This window comes from Mauremys mutica, chromosome 2, assembly GCF_020497125.1.
Source record: "Mauremys mutica isolate MM-2020 ecotype Southern chromosome 2, ASM2049712v1, whole genome shotgun sequence".
NCBI classification, from domain to species: domain Eukaryota; kingdom Metazoa; phylum Chordata; order Testudines; family Geoemydidae; genus Mauremys; species Mauremys mutica.
Window position 1 is genome coordinate 126,538,644 of NC_059073.1, and position 20,217 is coordinate 126,558,860.

The 20,217-nt window shown below is 45.2% G+C and overlaps 1 protein-coding gene across 1 annotated transcript in view; it reads right to left on the minus strand.

The window, feature by feature from the left end:
• CDH6 (cadherin 6) overlaps positions 1 to 20,217 on the minus strand; it is a 113,752-nt gene that overhangs the window by 50,406 nt on the left and 43,129 nt on the right. Inside the window, exon 2 of the mRNA XM_045005453.1 lies at positions 8,807 to 9,160. Within this exon, the coding sequence (XP_044861388.1) occupies positions 8,807 to 9,037 (231 nt within the window). The 5' untranslated portion in view covers positions 9,038 to 9,160. The remainder of the gene's footprint in view (positions 1 to 8,806; positions 9,161 to 20,217) is intronic.

Consider the following 20,217-nt stretch of genomic DNA (forward strand, 5'->3'; position numbering starts at 1 on the left):
TGCAGAGTCAGCGCTCAGGGCGGGGGCCACGTGCAGAGATACCGCCCCCCCCAGGGACATGATGGCGGCCACTTCCGGGAGTGGCGTGGTGCGGAAGAAGGGAGACAAAGTGGGCAGGGAGCTGCCTTAGCGCTGCTCGCACATCTCTGCGCACCCTTGGGGAAATGGGGGCAGCAGGTCTCTGTGCGCTGCAGCATGCAGAGTGGCCTCCCCCTCCCAACAGGGGCGCACAGAGACCTGCCAGCACCCAGCCACTTCCAGGAGTGGTGTGGGGCCACTGGTCACGGCATGCAGGCAGCCTGAGCCCTGCTGCGCCATCGGCAGGGACTCGGGGGCTTGTTGTCAGATGAGATTTGTCCTGCATTTTGTTTCATGGGAAATCAACTCCTGCTTTTATTACTAATACATCTGCTGCATTCTATTTAGCCACACACAAAGGATATTACAAGTTACTTTGTTTGACTTCCTTTTGGCCTCCAGCATAAAGAGATAAAATGGGCCAGGCTGGAAGGACATCCCAAAAGAGACTCTGGGCAGATTATGTGAACATGAGTGAGCGCATGGCTAATGTCAGCAGTAAAAAGCCTCTTCCTTCCAACAGACATCTCCTGGTGAATGACAACACCTACAGTTCAGTGAAGGGAGATGGTGGGGCTCACATCCTACAGGGCTGAGGGCTCTAAAAGTGTCAGATCGGTAGAGATCATTCTCATGTGCAGTAACCAATCCAGCAAGGCTCCTATAGAGTACTCTGGGTCATACTCCTCAGTAAGACACCATGAAAAACTTTGATCCCTGTGTTACAAAAGCAAGTCTGGGTGTGGAAGGGTTGCGTTTATTTTTTGGATGACGTTACTCAAGAATGCACTTATTCTATGAACAGTGAAACCAAAGCAGAGTGAGTGTTGGTTCCCACAACCACGGTTCCCACTCCTCTGCAAATCTGACTTACATCTTTACCCCTTAGCCCCAACTAGCAATTGATTCCTTCACAATCTTTGTTGCTCTTGTTTTTCCATGAGATTAAAAAATCGGAATGAGGGGACTGGGGCTCCTTCCACCGCTATCCAGAGGGGGATTCTTCACTTTCCTTCATCTGCCATCTCAGATTCTCCCTAGAAATGCAAGCTCCGTTGAACACTGAAACACATGTAGTGCATGCTGAGGTTTCTGTTTCACCACATGAAAGCAAAAAGGAGTCGCTGGTCGGCAAGCTGCAGTCTGCATTAGTCCATTGAGATTGACAGCAGTTAGTCACATTACAGCACATTTTTCAAGTTTATGTTTTGAAATGTTATGCTGACTGGCCAGAGCTCTCAATCTACTGTTGCCCCTGTGTGAACCAAGGTCCCCAAAGGAGGAAAACAGGAACAACAAAAGTAAAGGATGTAGCTGGAAATGCTGGGACTTCATTTTTAAAACAAAGTTTCCCTAAACCTCACTAACAATGGAATAACAGTTGAGCAATGGAGGGAACTTTGAGCCTGAAATGAGAGACTCTTTACAAGTTAGTAACCATGCTCTCTGCGTATACTGCATTTATGACATTATGATCATTCTTAATTTATTAGTTGCATTGTGGTGGTGCCTAGGAGCCCTATCATGGAGCAAGATGCCAGTGTGCTCTGTGCTATTCGAACACAGAACAAAAAGATGGCTCCTTCCCCAAAGAGATTACAAACTAAATAATCTAAGACTTTGATTTCACTTGCAGTCATGCAGTTTTTCCATGCACTGTATGATGCTGTGTACCAGGGAAAATATGAATGCATTTTTAGCTGTCTTTTAAGGCATTTTTGTGGCTGGAATTCTAGAGGAGGGCTGCACCATACATAAGGCCCTACCAAATTCATGGCCATGAAAAACACATCACAGACCATGAAATCTGATCTCCCCCTATGAAATCTGGTCCTTTGTGTGCTTTTACCCTATACTATACAGATTTCAGGGGGGAGAGGAGGAGGATGGGACACCAGCATTTCTCAAACTGGGGCTTCTGCCCAAAAAGGGAGTTGCAGGAGAGTCAAGGTTTTTTTTGGGGGGGGGGGGAGTTGTGGTATTGCCACCCTTATGTCTGTGCTGCCTTCAGAGCTGGGCAGCTGGAGAGTGGCGGCTGTTGGCCTGGTGCCCATCTCTGAAGGCAAGTTTGGGAACCACTGTTTTATACAATGCTGTAATGCACCTAGAATCTAGGATGGCTGCAGTACACAAATTGACAATAGATCAATAACAAGGAGGATCAGATATAGTGAAGGATCTTCATTTCCTGCCCTGTTATTTTCTGAACCATATATCCACCTTCCCCATCCTTTGGCTCATTCTTCACTTTCTTAGCACAACTGGGACAATCTGAAATTTGCAAACTGCTTCTAGATTCTCTGCCTGGGCCTCCGACCTCTCAATTGTCCCTTATTTCAAAAGTTCTCTCTATTCCACAGGAGCCAACAATGCAGAGAGCTTCCATCGACATGAGTAAATCTTTCAAAGAGGAATATACCTCAAAGGTGCATATGTGTGTATGTGTACGATTCAATGTGGGAATGAAGGGCAGCTGGGAAAGTCAAATGGAACATAAAATATGAATGATGGAGAGGAAGAATAAAGGAAGTGCAGAAGTGTCCAGGGCATTTGTTCTACCCCTGCTCAGCCTTTGAAGCAAAACAGAGGCACGCTAGCCTGAATAAAAGCATCAGCAGCTAGGAACTCCTAATTTCTAATCCTGGTTCTGCTGCTCATTTGCACCATGGTTGTTGGCAGGTCAGTTAACCTCTCTGTGAATCAGTTTCCCCATTGGAAAAAGGCTGATGGTAATACTTACTTCACAAGGGCATCATATATACTACTGTAATTAACGAACATTTGTACGCTGTTTTGAAAAGCACATAAAACCCTACGAATGAGATCCTCACCAGGTAAAAAGGTTAGAGAGGCATAAAAAGGCCTGAAAATCTCTGTATCCAGACATGGGAGGATTTCCCCAGTGGAGGCAGATGGGGTAGACAGTCATGAGGCTGCATTCCAAGGATCCCGCCCCCACGCGCCCTTTCAAGGCCTGGCATAGGTGGTGTGCAGGGGCTGATGGTGGGAGGAATGTGTCGTAAGTGGAACCACAGCACTATGGAGATTCCTGGCAGCTCTGTGGCCCATAAGGTAGCCCCAGGGAGGCTACCATAACATAGGCAGGCTCCCAGTGCTGTCCAGGTTACATTGGGGCCTTTCCATCTCCCAGAACAGCTCTCTCTTCCTGGGTTGCGAGTTCTGTGCTTCACCTCTGAGAGCCTTTTGTGTGTGCTCACAGTAATCAATTTTTTTTCTTTGTAATGTAGTTTGGATACATCAGATGTTGTAAAAACTTTGCCTCTCCTTCCAGTTCAGAAAATAAGTCTTGAGCTTTTGGAACTGGATCCTGATCCTTCTCCAATCAGGAGATTATGCTGGCTGCTACAAAGTCCAGGAAAATCTTACACTTCCACTATTTTTGGAAACACACAAATAGGGCAGCACATTTCTTTGGCGTGTGTAAAGATGAAATTCCCTGCTTTTGAAATTCTAACTGGCTTTCTGTGGATTATTGCAAAACATAATGGTCAGGTACAAGTCTTCAGGGGAACATGCTATTCCAATTGCCTCTGAAAGAGACACAACCAAAGGTAAACTCAGTGTAGCATCTCTCCTTCTTTCCTAGAGGTCCTTCCTATTACAGCCAAGGAGGTAGAAATTAACCTAAACAAAAAGATTCTTGTTTTGGCCAAAGTAATGTAATAGATTCTTTCTACATTGTAAAACCACATGGTAGAGGAGAGACTTTGACTTTATTTTTCTAGAAAAATAGAGTTGTCAGTAGAAGATGATTGTTTATGATGGGGTGTACGGGTAGTAACATCCCATAGCTTACAGGCAAACATGCTGCTTGACTGAGATGAACATCAATAAGACATAGTGATGATGAAAAGCAAGGCTAGAAGTTCTTTTGGGTGCCAGACTGCCAGAATGTGACAACACAGTTCTACAATTGTCCTCCATGTTATCAAAAATCCAACCAGTGCTGGAAGCTATTCCTTGGTGGACAAATAAGGTTTAAGATTTGTTCAGATATTTCTTCAGTCAAAAAGAAGAGGCATCCTCTTCTTCCCTTATTGGAAAGCAACTTGCAAGTGTATGCTTTACCAAACCTACTTATCCTGCCAATGAATGGACATATGCTGCAGATGTTATTTCTGGTGGACATCATGCAGCCCATGACACTGCCTTGTTAAAGGCATAAACTATGTACAAATTGTACACAGTATCCATGTTATCTCCATGCTCATCCTCTATTTCAGTCTTAACAAAATGTATATTTCCATGACTGCACCCACACTCCAACTTCCCCCTGGAATTTAAAGGAGCATTTCCCCTAACCCTGTTAAGTCTCACTAAGGAGGTACCTTTTTAAACCTAACTCAGATTTATGCTGATTTATGCTTTAGGTTGTAAAGTGGCACTGGGTATTTTATGCTCACATACTCCTTGTATTTTATTTTGGGACTGAGTCCCTGCCAAGTGTCATAATTCTTGAACCAGAAGAAAAGACATCTTCAGGTTAAAGTGTCACCCTACCCATCAATCACACTCCAGCAAATAGCCACAGCTTGCAAGTTAGTCAGCAGCACAATGAATAATTCCAGCCCAGAACTTTTCTAAAAGTTCCTTCTGTGATTATGTCTAGGACTAACGGAGACTTTTGTTTTTTTAAGTCTTCATTTCTTGAATATACAGGAATGAAACACAGACGTGCAGTAACTGGATAATAAGAACTGTGGAGCTGAGCATACAGCCACTACATACAAGCAACACCCACTGATGTCAATGGGAATTGGGTGTACTCCGCACTTGCAAAATTACACTCTGTGTGATATGAAAGCTTAGGAGGGCTCATTGTCAAGTGCTCAGCACACAAAACTAGGGCCCAACTTCGAAAAAAGCTCCATGCTCTTTCAGGCACCTAAATATGGAACATATTTTCAAAATTATTTAGATTGTAAGCTCTTTGGGGCAGGGACAGTATGTTTGTACAATGCCTAGCACAAGGCGGTCCTGGTATATGCCTAGGGCTCCACAGTACAAACCATAATAATATAGGGTGACCAGACCACAAGTGTGAAAAATTGGGACAGGGGCAGGGGCATAATAGGAGCCTATATAAGAAAAAGACCCCAAAATCGGGACTGTCCATATAAAATCGGGACATCTGGTCACCCTATAATAATACTAACAAGCACCAGACAGCTGAAATTGTGACACTAACAGCCAGATTTTCACAAGAGCTCAGCGTCCACCATCAGGGGCAGGTTTTTAAAAGTGCTTAGCTCCCACCTTAACTCACCCAAACCTGCCCCTGATGGTGGATGCTGAGCTCTTGTGAAAATCTGGACCCAAACTAGTCTATAATGTCCTTCCTGCTCCCCGAGCCCTATTGTCCCCCTCTCTCACACTTAGACCTTTATCTTAAAAGTGAATTTACTGCTCCTCAATGATGGTGCATTGACAGACCCAGAGAATGAGGGGGAATCCATTCCTGACTCACTGAATTCAGTGGCAAAATCCCAGGGCAGGATTTTATCCCACGTATTTGATTGATTCATGGAATAGGCAGAGCATGGTTAGAGGCAGTGCATACTTCCTCCCATACCTCTCATATGTCTTAACATGTTCTTGGAAGGACCACATCTGTGTTCCTTTCCAAAAGCAGCCACAGCCAGCGAACAGCTAGAGATAAATCAAGGTCTTCCAGTTTCCCTTGACCTCTCCTCCACTGGACCCAGATAGACCTACCAGGGGTAGGGGGCTCAGTAACAGTAGCTGGCAGGAGGCTTCACAGCCTCCATCAACTCTGAAATTTGGGGGCTGGATATATTTTCCCCATGTTTGTTGTGTTACCATTGGTGATTGGGTTTCCCTTCATCTTGCCCCTCTCCTACCACCCCTGCCTTTAGCTACCCAGCGTCACTCCCAATATTCTTTCCCCTTTCTGACTCCTTCCTCTGTTTTTCTCTTTTACTTCAAGATTCCTTTCCCCTCTCCCACCTCAATCCCAAGTGATCCCCCCCCCTTTTGCCCACAAAACCACTCTCCTCCTGTAATGATGATCTTGTAGTGTATACAGATAAATGAAGGGGCAGAGGTGTGGAATCTTTAAGGTAGACAGCTTTTCTCCTAGTTTTGTATTCAGGTGTTTGAGTTAAATAGATGTTAAACAAAAAAGAGGTTTTCAAACAATCTGAGTAAAACCATTTTTTCCCTCCCAGTTAAATCAGATTTCATGTGTCTGATGTCTCTTATGTCAAAGTCCAACCAGTTCCCCAGCCATCTGTAGTTTCCCAGAAAAACAGAGTAGACACAATAGAATTTCTAACATAAAATATGAGCCAAATTCTCCCCTATACACACACTGTGCGATTGTTGTCTTTATACAGCAGAAGCAAAACATTTTTTAAAAATCCTATTTTTTTCACCTTTGCAAGTCACCAGTTAAGGCTCACACCCTTTTAGATAAAACATGCTAAATAAAAGTAAGTTTGTTAATCTTCATCTATCCCCACCAGTCAAATCTAATTGTTCACTAAAACTGCCTGGTTACCTTGTCTGTAGCCATTCAGCTATTTCTGTCTTTTACCCTTACTCAAACACACAACTGTGTCTGAAAACAAATGGCTGCTCTTTCATGCCTCTTGGCTAATTGTGCAACGACAAGGGTGTGAGCAGCTCTGGCACTCAAAGGATGTGTGAAAGGCCACTTCTGAACAGCCCAGGGACACGGAATCAATGACATTTATATATCATGTGTCATCTCCATGCTTTGCCACAGTAAGTATAGTAAATCGCCAGTTCCAGACAGAAGAGTAACTCTAAAAATAACATTCTGGCACTCCACATTTATTCTTTCTCAGTGACTCCACATCAGACTCGCTTGGTTTATGGGTCCAAAGAGGCTTTTTTGTGACTGACACTCTGCAAACTCATCCCACAGTCCTATTCTTTCCCCGTACAGGATGGAAGTCAATGACATTTACCTGAATTCTACACAGGGGAGAAGAGGGCTATTGGGATTTGTGTGGGCTTGATGTCAGAACTTACCGTTCAAAGGGCAGTATGTAGAACCTGCCTCTACTCTATTCATATATACAGTGTGTATTTATAGTGATAGGTTTCTTCCACAACCTTATGACTCTATTAACAAAAAAGATTAATGTTCCCTTGGATTTTTCTTTTGTTCTTGTTTCTCACTGTTTCATCTTTAGTCTTTTTAGTTTTTGTTCTGCCTATGGGTAACTTCTCTTTCCCAACTCTAAATTTTTGTCCCATTCATTTGCCCCCCCTTTCTTCATCTCTAACTTCCTTCTCATTCTCTCTCCTCTTGATTCCTTCTTCCCCCCAAGCTTCTTCCTCATCCTCCTTTCTTCTTAGCTCTCCTCTATCCTGGCTTCTTTATCCCCTCCCTCTCCCCCTCTCTCTCTCCCTCCCTCCCTTCCTCCTCCCCCCGACCACTCACTCTGTTTGGCTCACTCCTATATACCCTAGTTGGGAGGACTTTTCATGAATGCTGATTATCCTGGTTGGAGCAATACTGCAGCAGGTGAATAGATCTTCCTTTACTAGAATCATGACTTTCAGCTGGTCGTGGGATGTCATATCCACCTCTGGCTGAACAGCTGATCAACAAGCATCAGGAGCAGGCACTTACTCTGATGGGAATGATCTAAGCTCTGAAGAGGGAGATCAAACTACAAGCCCCCATGGTCTTGTCCGGGATTCCTGAGAGGAAGCTAGATCAGGCACAGCCCCACCTTGGATCAGAAAATTAAACTATGTTCTTTCTGCCTTGTTTATCATTAGCTTTTGCATTCAGGACTTAGCTGGCAATTTTATAGATTCTATATTGCTGTAGGCACCATCAATCGTGCTCTTCCATAACTGGGTTTTCTCTATAGTCTCAGTGAAGGGAGTAGATGTGACTCTACAGCACACGGGGAGCAGATATAGTCAGGAAGAAGGGGCTAACTATTACCATACTTTGATCACAGAAAGCGTTTGAATTGTTTTGTTGCTTCCTAATGTGCCGAGCTCATCGTGTCAAATGCTCTTCCAGTAGTGCCCTACGGACTGTGTGTGCCTCAGCGAGTCATTGAGATTTCAGTGGAGCTTTCCAACACCGTAAGAAAATGGCAGCAGCAGAGAAGCTGAAGTGGGGAATGAGCAGTGAAAGAGTTACTTTTTGACCAAGTGGAAAGAACTCTTGTCAAAATAAGGGCACTTCAAGGGTATAGTGCTCTCTAGTTTGAGCCTCTTTGTTTATAATCTTGACACAGATGTTGGCTCACTTCACAGAGACCGCACATACATTCATTATACATATAGTTAAAATATCTTGGACCAGATACTCATTTGGTATACATTGGTATAACTCCATTAAAGTCAATGGCGAGATGGCAGATTACATCAGCTGAGAATCTGGCCCAGAATTTCCTAATACAAACGCTTTGCATTCCTTATTTTAAGACAAAAAAAATAAATAAATCAAAAGCTCTAGAATAAACACATATGAATGTCTGTGGGCCTCATTTGTGAGATCGGAGCATTTTCATTTCTCTGTATTGTATTTAGGGTAGCTCAGCTTCACGTCTCATCTGAACTGCTCATCATAACAAAGTGATCAGAGGAGAAGCAGCACCTGGAAACGTACAGTGCATCATTCCTGCCCATTCACAACAACTGGATTCCTAAAGCTTTCAAAATCAGAACATAACTTTGCATAAAAGACTCCTACCTTTCCAACATATTGATAATCAGAGCCTGTGTATTCCTCCAAGAGAAAGAACTGATTCCACATCCAGCTCCTTTTGGAACGAGTAAACTCCTTCCTGTTATTTCCAGACAGTTCCAAAACCTTTTCCTTTTCTGGAAAGCCCCTAGTCCTTTTGGATAACGGAGATGAAAAACTTTGGTGAGGCTGACCAACCCAGAACAGCAGCCAGAAGCAATGGTAAGTTATCATCATGACAGCACAAACGGGTCTACGCAGTGATTTCTTTCTTGGCCTCAAAGCAATCTACTTTACTGCACTGAATCCAGGTTCATTCCTTCTTCCTTTTTTAATGTTCTTTGCAGTCTCAAAGGATCTCTGGAAGAAAAAATGACAACGTATCAAGCATTTGCAGAGGTACTTAACATTCAGAGCTAGAGCAAATAAGCCAAAAAGGTAGATCAGTAATTGTAATTGCTGAAAAGCTCTAAGCTGCTTTCAGTTCTAAAATGCTGCAAGTGGTCCTTCAAATAAACTGAATGTAATATCTGAGCTGAGTAGGAGGAAGCAGCTCTGCTACTTATTTTCTCTCTTTCTTCCATTACTTAAAACTACTAGTTTGGGTTATTGTTTTGATGAACTGACATGGGTTACTTCACTGTCTCTTTCATGTCTGGATTTCAGGATTCAGCTGATTTTGGTGGTCTCGGTCAGATCACACAGCATGTGAGAGGTACTGGTTACATCACAAAATACACTACTGGAAGGGGTACAGAAACCGTGGTGATGGATGTAGTCAAAGAACCTGATTAGGACAGAATTACTATATCAGAGGTGAAATCCCGGTCATATTAAAGTCAATGGGAGTTTTGCCATTAACTTCAGTTGTGCCAGATTTCACCCCAGGGCGCCAGTCTAGGTGAAAGGGTTAGTGAAATAATTGGATAAGTTGGCACAGTTGTCAATCTTTCTTGAGTACTAGACATGTGTGAAACTCAGTGATTTTGCTTTTCAGGGCATTTGCTGAATATTTTGATTTACCTGGTATTTTATCGCCTAAGTTTCATTTTGAGTCTTAGGTCCAAACTAGAGCTAGTTAAATAGTTAAATACCTATATCTATCTATGAATAAAAGCATGGAGTTGGTTCACTATGATTTGTGGGGTCTTGACAGTCATTATTTGATATTATCTTTGTTATTCCTTAGTTGGCCATCCACTGAGGAATTGTGAAAATTATCATAAACCCTAAAAAATTCATGAATTTCAGCATGAATAAATAGGTGTTTCCCGAAAATGTGTTGCACAAGTGTGTTATTCGCAATTTTCCTCTTTTATTTTTTAAAAAGTTTCAGACATCCAATCTGGGAGCAGAAATGATATTGTGTGACATGAGTAATGAACAGGGAACATGTAGGAATACTGAACACAAATGAGAAAGACATTTCCTACAAAATGTTTTTTGGAGTGACTAGTTTGCCTAGTTCGAGTTCAAACAAATCCAGAATAAAACATTTATGAAATGGCTGAGTTTCACCTGGTTTTTCAAAGAAACTGCAACAATTTATTTTGCTTAATCTCAATACAAAACCACAAATCATTCTGAGTTTGCTTAAAATTCAGCGTATCATCTCTCAAAATGTTTGCAAAGGAAGATTTTTATGATGATGGTTCAATATTATCTCAAAATCTAAAACAAGGAGAGAATAAGGTTTTTGGTTTTTGTTGTAAACATTTCACAAAGCTCTATTCAGGTAATGGCATCTATTAAGGATCAGATTCTGCCCTGAACTGAAGTCTCTTTTCTTCCAAAGATGTAAGTAAGGCAGAATTTGGTCCTTCAGATGCAGCGACTGAGTTGGATGGTGTTAGCCACTGTTTTCAATCTGTCACTATTCTATAAACTTCACAAAATAACCCCAAATCTCTTACATTTCTTTTTGATTAAATCCTTTCCTATATATGAAAAAATACCATTTAGCTATTTTAGAGGAATACCTGATAGTGGAGCAAGCCTGTTTAAAATAATGCCCTTTTACTAGTCTGCAAGTAACATACAATAAATAGTTAAAAGTCTGTGTTGTGCTAAGACATTTTTAACAGGAGGAATGAAAAGGGAATGTTTGATACTGAGACACAGTGTCTAGTCCCCTCTTGATGCATAGGGGAGTTTTGCACTGAACTCTTATTAACATTCATTAGACAAACAGGAACACTTCAGCCCTGCTGTCCATGGGAGTTGTGTCCACTTAGGCTGGGGCTGAATTTGCCCCATCAATCACAGATGTAGCAATCAGAAAATATACCCGCTGAACATATGCACCCTCTCTCCAAATGCAAAGAAAGATGCCCCACTGATTGGAGGACTAGACGGTGAGAAAGAGAAATAATTATGTGTCTCAAGTTCTGGAATGTGTAAGGCAATACTAATATAAATGCCGAGAACGGAAGCTAGGCAGACAGACAGAGACTGAAACTGGTATAACTTATACCTTCTTCCAGTCCGCACAATGTGTATGTTACACCACCTTAAATGCCCTCTAGACTCACTATAGATATATTTATGCTGCAGCTGAAGGTGTGATTGCAGCTCAGGTAGCTTTAATCTACCTAGAATGGCTAAAAATAGCAGGGAAGACATGGCAGCACAGGCTTCAGTGCATACTAAGAATGCAAGTATGTTCCCAGTATTCTGGGTGGGCCTATATATCCTGTGCTTAAGCCTTGGCCACCACAGTGTCACTCCTGTTTTTAGGTGCACTAGCTAGATTAAAGCTGGTGTTTGTATGCCTACCTGAGCTATAATCACCCCATTGACTGCAGCATAGATATACCCTAAGACAGGGTTTCTCAAACAGGGGTCGCCGCTTCTGTAGGGAAAGCCCCTGGCGGGCCGGGCTGGTGTGTTTACTTGTCCTGTCCACAGGACCGGCCGATCGAGGCTCCCACTGGCCGCGGATTGCTGCTCCGGGCCAATGGGAGCTGCTGAAAGCGGCACGGGCTGAGGGACTTACTGGCCGCCACTTCCAGCAACTCCCATTGGCCCGGAGCAGCGATCCGCGGCCAGGGGGAGCTGTGATCGGCCGGATCTGCGGAGGGGGCAGGTAAACACACCGACCCGGCCCACCAGGGGCTTTCCCTAAACAAGCAGCATCCCCTGTTTGAGAAACCCTGCCCTAAGACTCCCCCTACTCACCACTGTAGCAATGTACACTCCTACTCATGCACGACCTCTGAGTTTGGTCCATTCAAATGGGTCTGTTCTCCAGTGTGGTATGAAATAGAATATTCCATCTCCCATGGCATTTGCAGTTCTCATTTTCTGGTCAGGAGTCTTCCTGGCAGCAAGCTTTAGAGTGTGATTGCAAATTCTACAGGTGAGTTAATTAGTACCGTGGCTGTTTTCAGCTCTGGCAAGCTGCCATTTGACAGCAAGCTTGTCATGATATTTGCTCCGAGTGCAGATGTGAAATGACTGATGATAAGTTAGTTCTGTCTGTGTGCACATGGGTCCCCTTATTGGGGAGGAAGGGTCTGAGGTATGGAGCACAGCATATGAGTAAACCTATTATTTAGCCATTAGTGCAGTCTGGATGTGCCGCTGGGGCACAGGATAGTGGAAATCATCATTTTCTCAGGCATCCCCATCATTCTTTCATTACCCCTGTGGACAAATCCTGCAGAGGGGCATTATCTCCATGCTCCTGTACATAACCCTTCCTCAGAAGTGCTGGCAAGAGCAGAACAACATGGACAGGGCTCGCACCAGCCATTTAAAGGAACAGTCCTCTGTCAATTGCCAGGAAACAATTATTCCTGAGGGGGAGTTTTCTGCACTTGAAGCCAGTTATATTTCACAGTTGTGATGTCATGGGAGAGGTTTTATAGCAGCTCTTGGTGAAATATAGCTTGTGAGGATGATATCACAGCTGTGAAATACAGCTTTTTTATTTTTCCCAGCTGAGATGTGCCAGAAATGCTGCAGTAACGGTATGATCCTGAAAGGATCTATCTAGCTATCTATACTTTGTATATCTCAGCCCCTACTGACTTCTGTATAGGTGGCAAGTTCTCAGCAGTATCTTTAAAATCAAGCCTCAAATGTGGAATCCATTTAAGTAACTTAAATCCAGGGCCTTTTTGCCCGAGAGATGGTGTAGTTTCAGACTTGTCCAGTGCTAGTGGTCTCTTACAGACCAGGTCATTGTGATGTACCTATCTAAGTAACTGAAGTAAGATGTGATCATTCTCTGTTCTCTATGCTGCACTTTTAAATACAGATGAGTCTCAGTGCTGGTGGTTGTGAGGCACCTGACATTTTTGTCTTTCAGTTCTGAAGCAGAATGTTCCAGTCACTGTGTTCTGACTTTCTTTCCCTCATGAGATTTTATAGTTACATTTTCTTTTGTTTATTGTTTCTTTAATCCAAAAATCAGTCATTCAGGCAGAGGAATATTTTGCTTTGTGGGTGTTGTAGGAAAATATAAGTCACACGATCCTTTTTCTTTACAAAAAAGTGTTTTCCTTATTTTTTTTCAAAATAATAGAAAAACAGATAACAAAACAATAAACAAGACATTTAAAGTGACCCTTTCTCAACCTCCAGCTGATCAGGTGTTTGGGAACTCAGTGTATTAATTAGCTAAAATATCAGTGCAGAACTATTTTACTGTATCTCATATGACTATCTGAAACAACTGGATTGGCTGTCAGACCAAATGCATAGTAAGTGAAGCTGGGATTTTCATAGGTGCCTTAAAGGAGCTAGGTGCCTAAACCCTGAAAATCCAGAAATCTAAAAATTGGTGGGAGCACTCTCATGAATGCAGTCCCAGGCCAATGGGAGTGGTGGGAAGTGGTGTGAGTCGAGGGATGTGCTGGCCGCCGCTTCCTGCCGCCCCAATTGGCCTGGAGCGGCGAACCGCAGCCAGTGGGAGCCACGATCGGCCGAACCTGTGGACGCGGCGGGTAAACCAATCAGCCCATTCATAAGGCGACCCTATAATTCAGGGGTCAGCAAACTTTGGCTCCCAGGCCATCAGGATAAGCCGCTGGTGGGCTGAGATGGTTTGTTTACCTCGAGTGTCCGCAGGCACAGAGGTAAACCTAAGTAAACAAAGAGCCAGCTGCTTACCCTGATGGGCCGGGACAGCAACTGGTGGGGAAATGTTTTTTGGAGGGAGAAGCTGGGGGTCGAGGAATAATCCCTGTGACCAAATCCCACATGACCCATCCCATCCATTCGCACCTTATCTGGGGACAGCTAGGGGAGGATGTCTCTGACCTGGCTGGAGCTGCTCCGGCAGGCTGGGCAGCGCGACCGCAGCCTGCTCCGGTGGGCCAGACTGGGCAGTGAGGCCGCAGCATATTCCAGCGGGCTGGGCCGGGCGGCACGGCCGCAGCGTGCTCTGGCGGGCCAGGCAGCGCGGCCACAGCCTGCTCTGGGGGGCAGTGCCGAGCAGCATGGCTGCAGCTGTTTCGGAGGCTGGGGGGAGAGCAGCGTGGCCAGAAGTGGAGAGACTCTGGCCCTGCCTCTTCCCTTCTGTCTCTGCTGGCTGTGCTGCCTCTCCTTGCTCCCTCTGTTGTGGGGAGGGGCTGTGTCCCACCTTTCCCTCTCTATATCCATTCATAGGCCAACCCCCTTCTCTGGTGCTTCCCTTTTTTACTAAAAAAAATTCGGCTTATGAACAGGTATATATGATAATTAAATTTGTTTTTCCGAAAGAAGTAGCACATATACATGTTCAAATCATTGTAATTTCTTTATGTAAGTGTAGTGGGGTGATTACCCGCTCCTGCCTGGAGGGGTTTAAAACAGCCCAGGAGAGGGCTGTGGAAGGGCAAGACGCCTGGGCTGGTTGGGAGGAAGCAGGCTCAGCTGGGGCCATGCCCCAGTCAGGGCTCAGCTGGCCCTATAAAGGCTTAAGCCAGGTGCGCAAGCAGACAGTCTGTGTTCAGAGAGAGAAGGGCCGGGCTGCAGGGAGGTTAATCAGGTATCTGAATGGGGCTGGGGAAAGACCAAGGGAGCTCCGGTCTAGGAAAGCCCCAGGCTGCAGGCCTGGTAAGGCCTATTAGGTACTGGTTGCAGGGGGCAGCCCACGGGTAGCCAGAGGCAGCAGGCCCAAACCCCTTTGCCTGTGATGAGTGGCTTATACTGCAGTTTGCCCCAGTGAACAGGGGCTAGATGGAGACTGGGAGGGGGAGACCCAGAACTGTGGGGGTACTGCCAGGGGCAGCACCCAGTTAAAGGGGCACTGGGGTCCTGGAAGGGACATGGGGGCCAGCAGTGGTAGCGGATCACTGGCTGACAGGGGGCGCTCCTCGGTTGAAGAGCTAATTACCTGAGATGACCAGCAGGAGGTGCCGCAGAGTGAGTCCTGCACATTTATGGTAGGATTGTGGGGTTTTTTGCAAACTCAAAAATAAAGTACAGTTGTGTCTATTCTTTACTGGACCAAAACAGAATAGAAACACAAATAAGGTGCTTTGCACATTCTTGTCTTTCTTTTGTTTTTGCTTCTTTCATTTTTTGGTTGCTCTTTCTTTCTTAGACTTGCTAACTAGTGAGTCTGCTGCTGTGATAAGTGATATCTGTATGTTTGTTAATATCTCTTTTCACAGAAGTCGACTTGCTAGTTAGCGGGGAGGCAATGAAAAGCGTTTTTAACAAACATACAAATATCACTTTTCACAATAGATTTACTCAGTCCCGGTAAACTGGGGGACAAATTAAGCCCTGGATGGGGAGGTGGATAGGGAGGCAACAAGGGCCAGGGGCAATGGGGGTGGGTGGGTGGCGAGCCCTGGGCCGGAGCCTGAAATCCCAAGCCCTGTGGCTGGGGACTGGAGCCTGCCACTACACAGCCAAAGCCCAGGGCCATAGGACACAGTGGGGGCCAAGGGTGGTGGTGGTGGTGGGGGGGCAAGGGTGAGCCTGGAGCTGGAGCCCAAAGCCCCATGGCTGGAGCCTGATGCTCGCTACCATGTGGCCAGAGCCTAAAGCCCCACAGTCGGAGCCTGCCGCCCATCACCCCAGGGCAGAAGCTGGAAACCTGAGCTCCACTGTCCCCGGGGAAGGTGGGAAACTCACACTGGATTGCCTGCTCCTCCAGCGTTTGTGGCTCCAAAGTTGTGACAGGGCCCAACCCCTGCTGGCGGGCCTGGGGAAGGGCTGCTTCCCCGTCCCCCACATCACTGCCCAGTAGGCTATGGCCGCAAGAAAAGCTCCTTGTGGCTGCATGTGGACATGGTGGCAGCATTTGAGAAATGCCGCCCTAAACCTACAACTACTAGAAGCTGGGACTGGACAAAAGGGGATGGATTACTCGATATTTTCCCTGTTTTGTTCATTTCCTTTGAAGCATCTGGCACCAGCTACTGTCAGAAGACAGGATGCTAGTCGGACCATCGGTCTGACTTAGTATGGACGTTCTTTTGAGCTCATGTTCTTATGAGTAATTCAGTGTTACTGCATCCAGAGGTGAAAGTACGCCCCGGAACGGTGTACCGGCAACAGCTTTCCCTGGTGGATCGGCTTCCCCTGGTGGCAATGTAAAGGGCCTGGGGATCCCAGCAGCAGCTGGAGCCCCAGGCCCTTTAAACTGCCATCAGAGCCCTGCTGCTGGAGCCCTGGGGAAGCGGTGGTGGGGCTCGGGCAGTGATTTAAAGGGCCCAGGACTCCTGCCGCAGCTACCTCCCCGGCCCTTTAAATCATCCCCGGAGCCCTGGAGTAGTGGCAGTGGGGCTCCAGCGGCTATTTAAAGGGTCCAGGGCTGCAGCAACCGCTACTGTGCTGGCCCTTAAAATAGCTGCCGGAGCCCCACAGCCGCTACCCCAGGGCTTCGGGAGCAGGGCTCCGGGGATGATTTAAAGGGCGTGGGGTGGTAGCGGCAGCCTGAGTCCCAGGCCCTTTAAATCACCGCCTGAGCCCCCGGCTGCCGCTGCTACCCCAGGGCTCCAGCAGCGTGGCTTGGGTGGTGATTTAAAGGGCCCAGGCTCCCATTGCTGCTACCCTCTGGGGCCCTTTAAATCGCCACCCACGCCTTGCTGCTGGAGCCCTGGGGTAGCAGCCATGGGGCTCTGGTGGTGATTTAAAGGGCCCAGGGTTCCACTGCAGTAGCAGCAGTTGGAGTCCCAGGCCCCTTTAAATCACCTCCAGGGCTGCCCCAGCCCCGGGCCTTTTAAATCCTGATTTAAAGCGCCTGGGGTTTAAAGGCCCCACTTCTTCCAGTAGAGACCATGCCTCTTCCAGTTCAGGCCCCGGACTCTCATAAGGGCTCCAGAGTACCAGTAAGTCCTTTAAGTTACTTTCACCCCTGACCGCATCCCAGGTCCTTTTAGCTTGGCCATTAATCCTTCCATATCCCATACTCCTATGCTTCTCACTCTCTCAGATGCTTTGGCTTGATGATGATTTGGCTTTGAAATTCAGGAAGCAATGCCCTTGTGTTTTGGTCTTGCAAGTTATATTTTGGTGTTTGCTTCTCTGTTACTTTCCCCGATGGCATCTCCTTCATAGTCCCTTGACAAACTGACATTGGGCCCAGTTTAGAGACATTTGATACAGGCCAATAGGAATCTAGATATGGTCATTTTCCAGAAAAACACATAATCTCCTAGATTAGCAGGACAGGTCAGCACTTCTAAGTGTGTCACCAATCATCAGCATTCTACAGCTTCTGGAGCCAGATGTGACCCTTTCTTTAGACGCTTGCTGACCTCGCCATTTGTGACCACATATTCATATAGTGTGTGTGTGTGTACACACCTGGTCACAAGTCTGGGTCCAACACAGCAAACATGTCCATTATGAGTCTGTACCTAAGCAATTTTAGTACAGACTCTTGCAGCAGTTTCACTGCCTCATTTCACATGACAGCTTATTCCCCTCTAACCGCTTCTTCACTGTTCCAAAACTGGGTCCAAGGCCATACACATTAAATCTATTATTCATCCCTATTAATGATTAATGTTGTTCGTATTCCCAGCAATTGGTGAACCCCAATTGTTCTCACGGTAGACAAGCAAATGGATAGAACACTTGGCATGCTGCCGTGTGGGTGTAAGCTGGGGAGCAGGGCATTGATATAAAGGTGCTGATGGAGTACTGTAGAGTGGGTCTGAATCCAACCTTGAATTAATAGTTTTTCTTTTTTAGATTTTGTTTTTTGTGTGAAACAAATGGAAACATTTTCCTCTGTTATTTCAATCAGCAGGGCCAGTGCTCAGCCTTTGTTAGGAAAAAAATGCTGGTATTCTGCTCCAGCTGTTTAATTCAAGAAGTAAATGCTCTGTATGTGTGTCTGTGTGCAGGTCTGTCTGACCCCACCATCGGGCCTGATTTATCCTCCCTGTTGCAAGAATGAGGCAAATCGCCCCCATGCATCAATGACAGCTGCATCACCTGGAGAAGACAGCAACCTGCCATCCACTGCCCTCCTGCTGGGTTCTACCAGAGCAGCTTTAATTTATATCTGGGACCTCATAGGAGATGCACAGTGATATACTGCACTGAATTAGCACATCTCCTAGGTGCCCTGGCGATGCCCCTTTTCTAGCCAACACCAATTTGCGGAGAAGGGGTTCTGGGTATTTAGCAAAACTGGGTCACTTGGGTGTGGAAAATCCACCACATTCCTGCGTTACACCAGCAGAAGGTGGTATAATCAAAGTTTGAATATAACCTATGCTATTTACATATCTTGATAAATCCTGTGGGGCACATCCTTAGCTGGTATAAACTGATGTAGGATGATTTATACCAGTTGAGGATTTGGTCCTATACTTGCTCAGATGTGTAAGTCCAGTTCTTATCAGGCCATAAGGAAGGGACAGTGCCCTTCAGTGACCAGAGCCCTAACCAGTTCAGGGGACACACATATACAGAAAACCATTTAGAAGTTGCACATGCACACCACAATTACCTATTTCTACTAACGCCAACTTCAGATACAAAGAAAAGGCCTCAACAGAACTATGTTTTTATGAGAGAGAAAGGGGTGAAGCAGCAATCACTGAAGAAAAAGGGAGGGATTGCAGTTCTTCTGAGAAAATGGAGGTCTCCAAATATGTCATTTTCATGTGTATTAAAGAATTCTTTGATAGACAGTTTGGGTAATGGCTAAATTTGAGTTGTTCAGGTGCTCTTGCAGACTTGTCCATAAAGGACTTGGACTTAAATGGCAGTGGTTGAGTTTAGCACACTTTAGAACTTATGAGCTGTTAGATCTGAAAGGCACCATCTGATAATTTTCTTGTGTGAATTAGCTTTTACAGCTCTGAAATCCAAATGCCTTTTCCTTTCATTCTCTATCCTTTGTAAATAACAACCACAAATAAGGAAAGCATCATTTTCTTTTAGAGAACAGATATCTTGTTGAAAGTTTAATCTTTGCAATGTTCACCTGTGCTATGAGATCTTGGTAATACAAATCCCTATGATGTAGTGTCAGGTTTATTCCAGATACACATTGAAATCATGACACAGGACAGGGCTAAGAGAGAATGAAAACCCAAAGGTGTGTGTGTTTTAAATGGTAGGTGCATTGTCAAGACTTTGAACACACAATGTCATTGCAGCCATCAATGGTTGTCTTTCAAAGGAATTTTTTTTACTCAGTTCACTCAGGAGGAAGAAGGTACAGAACTGATATGAAAATAAATCAATGCACCTGAACAACCACAGCCCCACATCCTTCCTCAGGATCTGCTAGCCTGGATTCCCTGACCTTAGAAGAAGTCCTGTTGGCTTAACGCTAGTGATCCTGAACACATGCTAGAGCACCTCTAGTCCTAATGTGAAAACACATGTAAAAGAAAAACTGAGAAAAAAAAAAAAGAAGTTTCCTTGGTGATTGTTGGGGTGGGGTTGGAGGGGAGACAATCACATGACCAGGAAATCTTTGTATATGAGAACATGAGGTGGTTGGTAAGTGGATCAAATGGTGATGGTGCTCTTAAAATATTTTCAACATTCCAACTGGCTTTTAAATAACGTTATTATTCATAATAATTATTTTATTTTGTATCTAAAGGCCCCATTGTGTGAGGCATGGTACATACACATCATGATACACAGTGTCTGCCCCGAGAAGCCTAAAATCTAAGTAGACAAGGTAGACAGAGGAAGTGTTATTCCCATGGTACAGAAGGGAAACTGAGGCAGAGTTATTAAGTTACTTGCCCAAGGTAACACGAGAATGTCTGAGGCAGAAAAGAGACTTGAACCTGAGTCACCGTCCACTACCTTAATCATAAAGCAATTGTTCCTTCCTAAGAAACAGTGTGCCATCCAAGACATAATATTTGTGTTTAGTCAATGCAATTCTACTTTACTGCATATGCTAGGCAAGATTCTGTCTGCATACTGGAGGGCAGTGTTGTAGGGTCCCCAGGAGGAGTTATTGGGATGCCTGGATATGCAGACCAGAGCAGTAG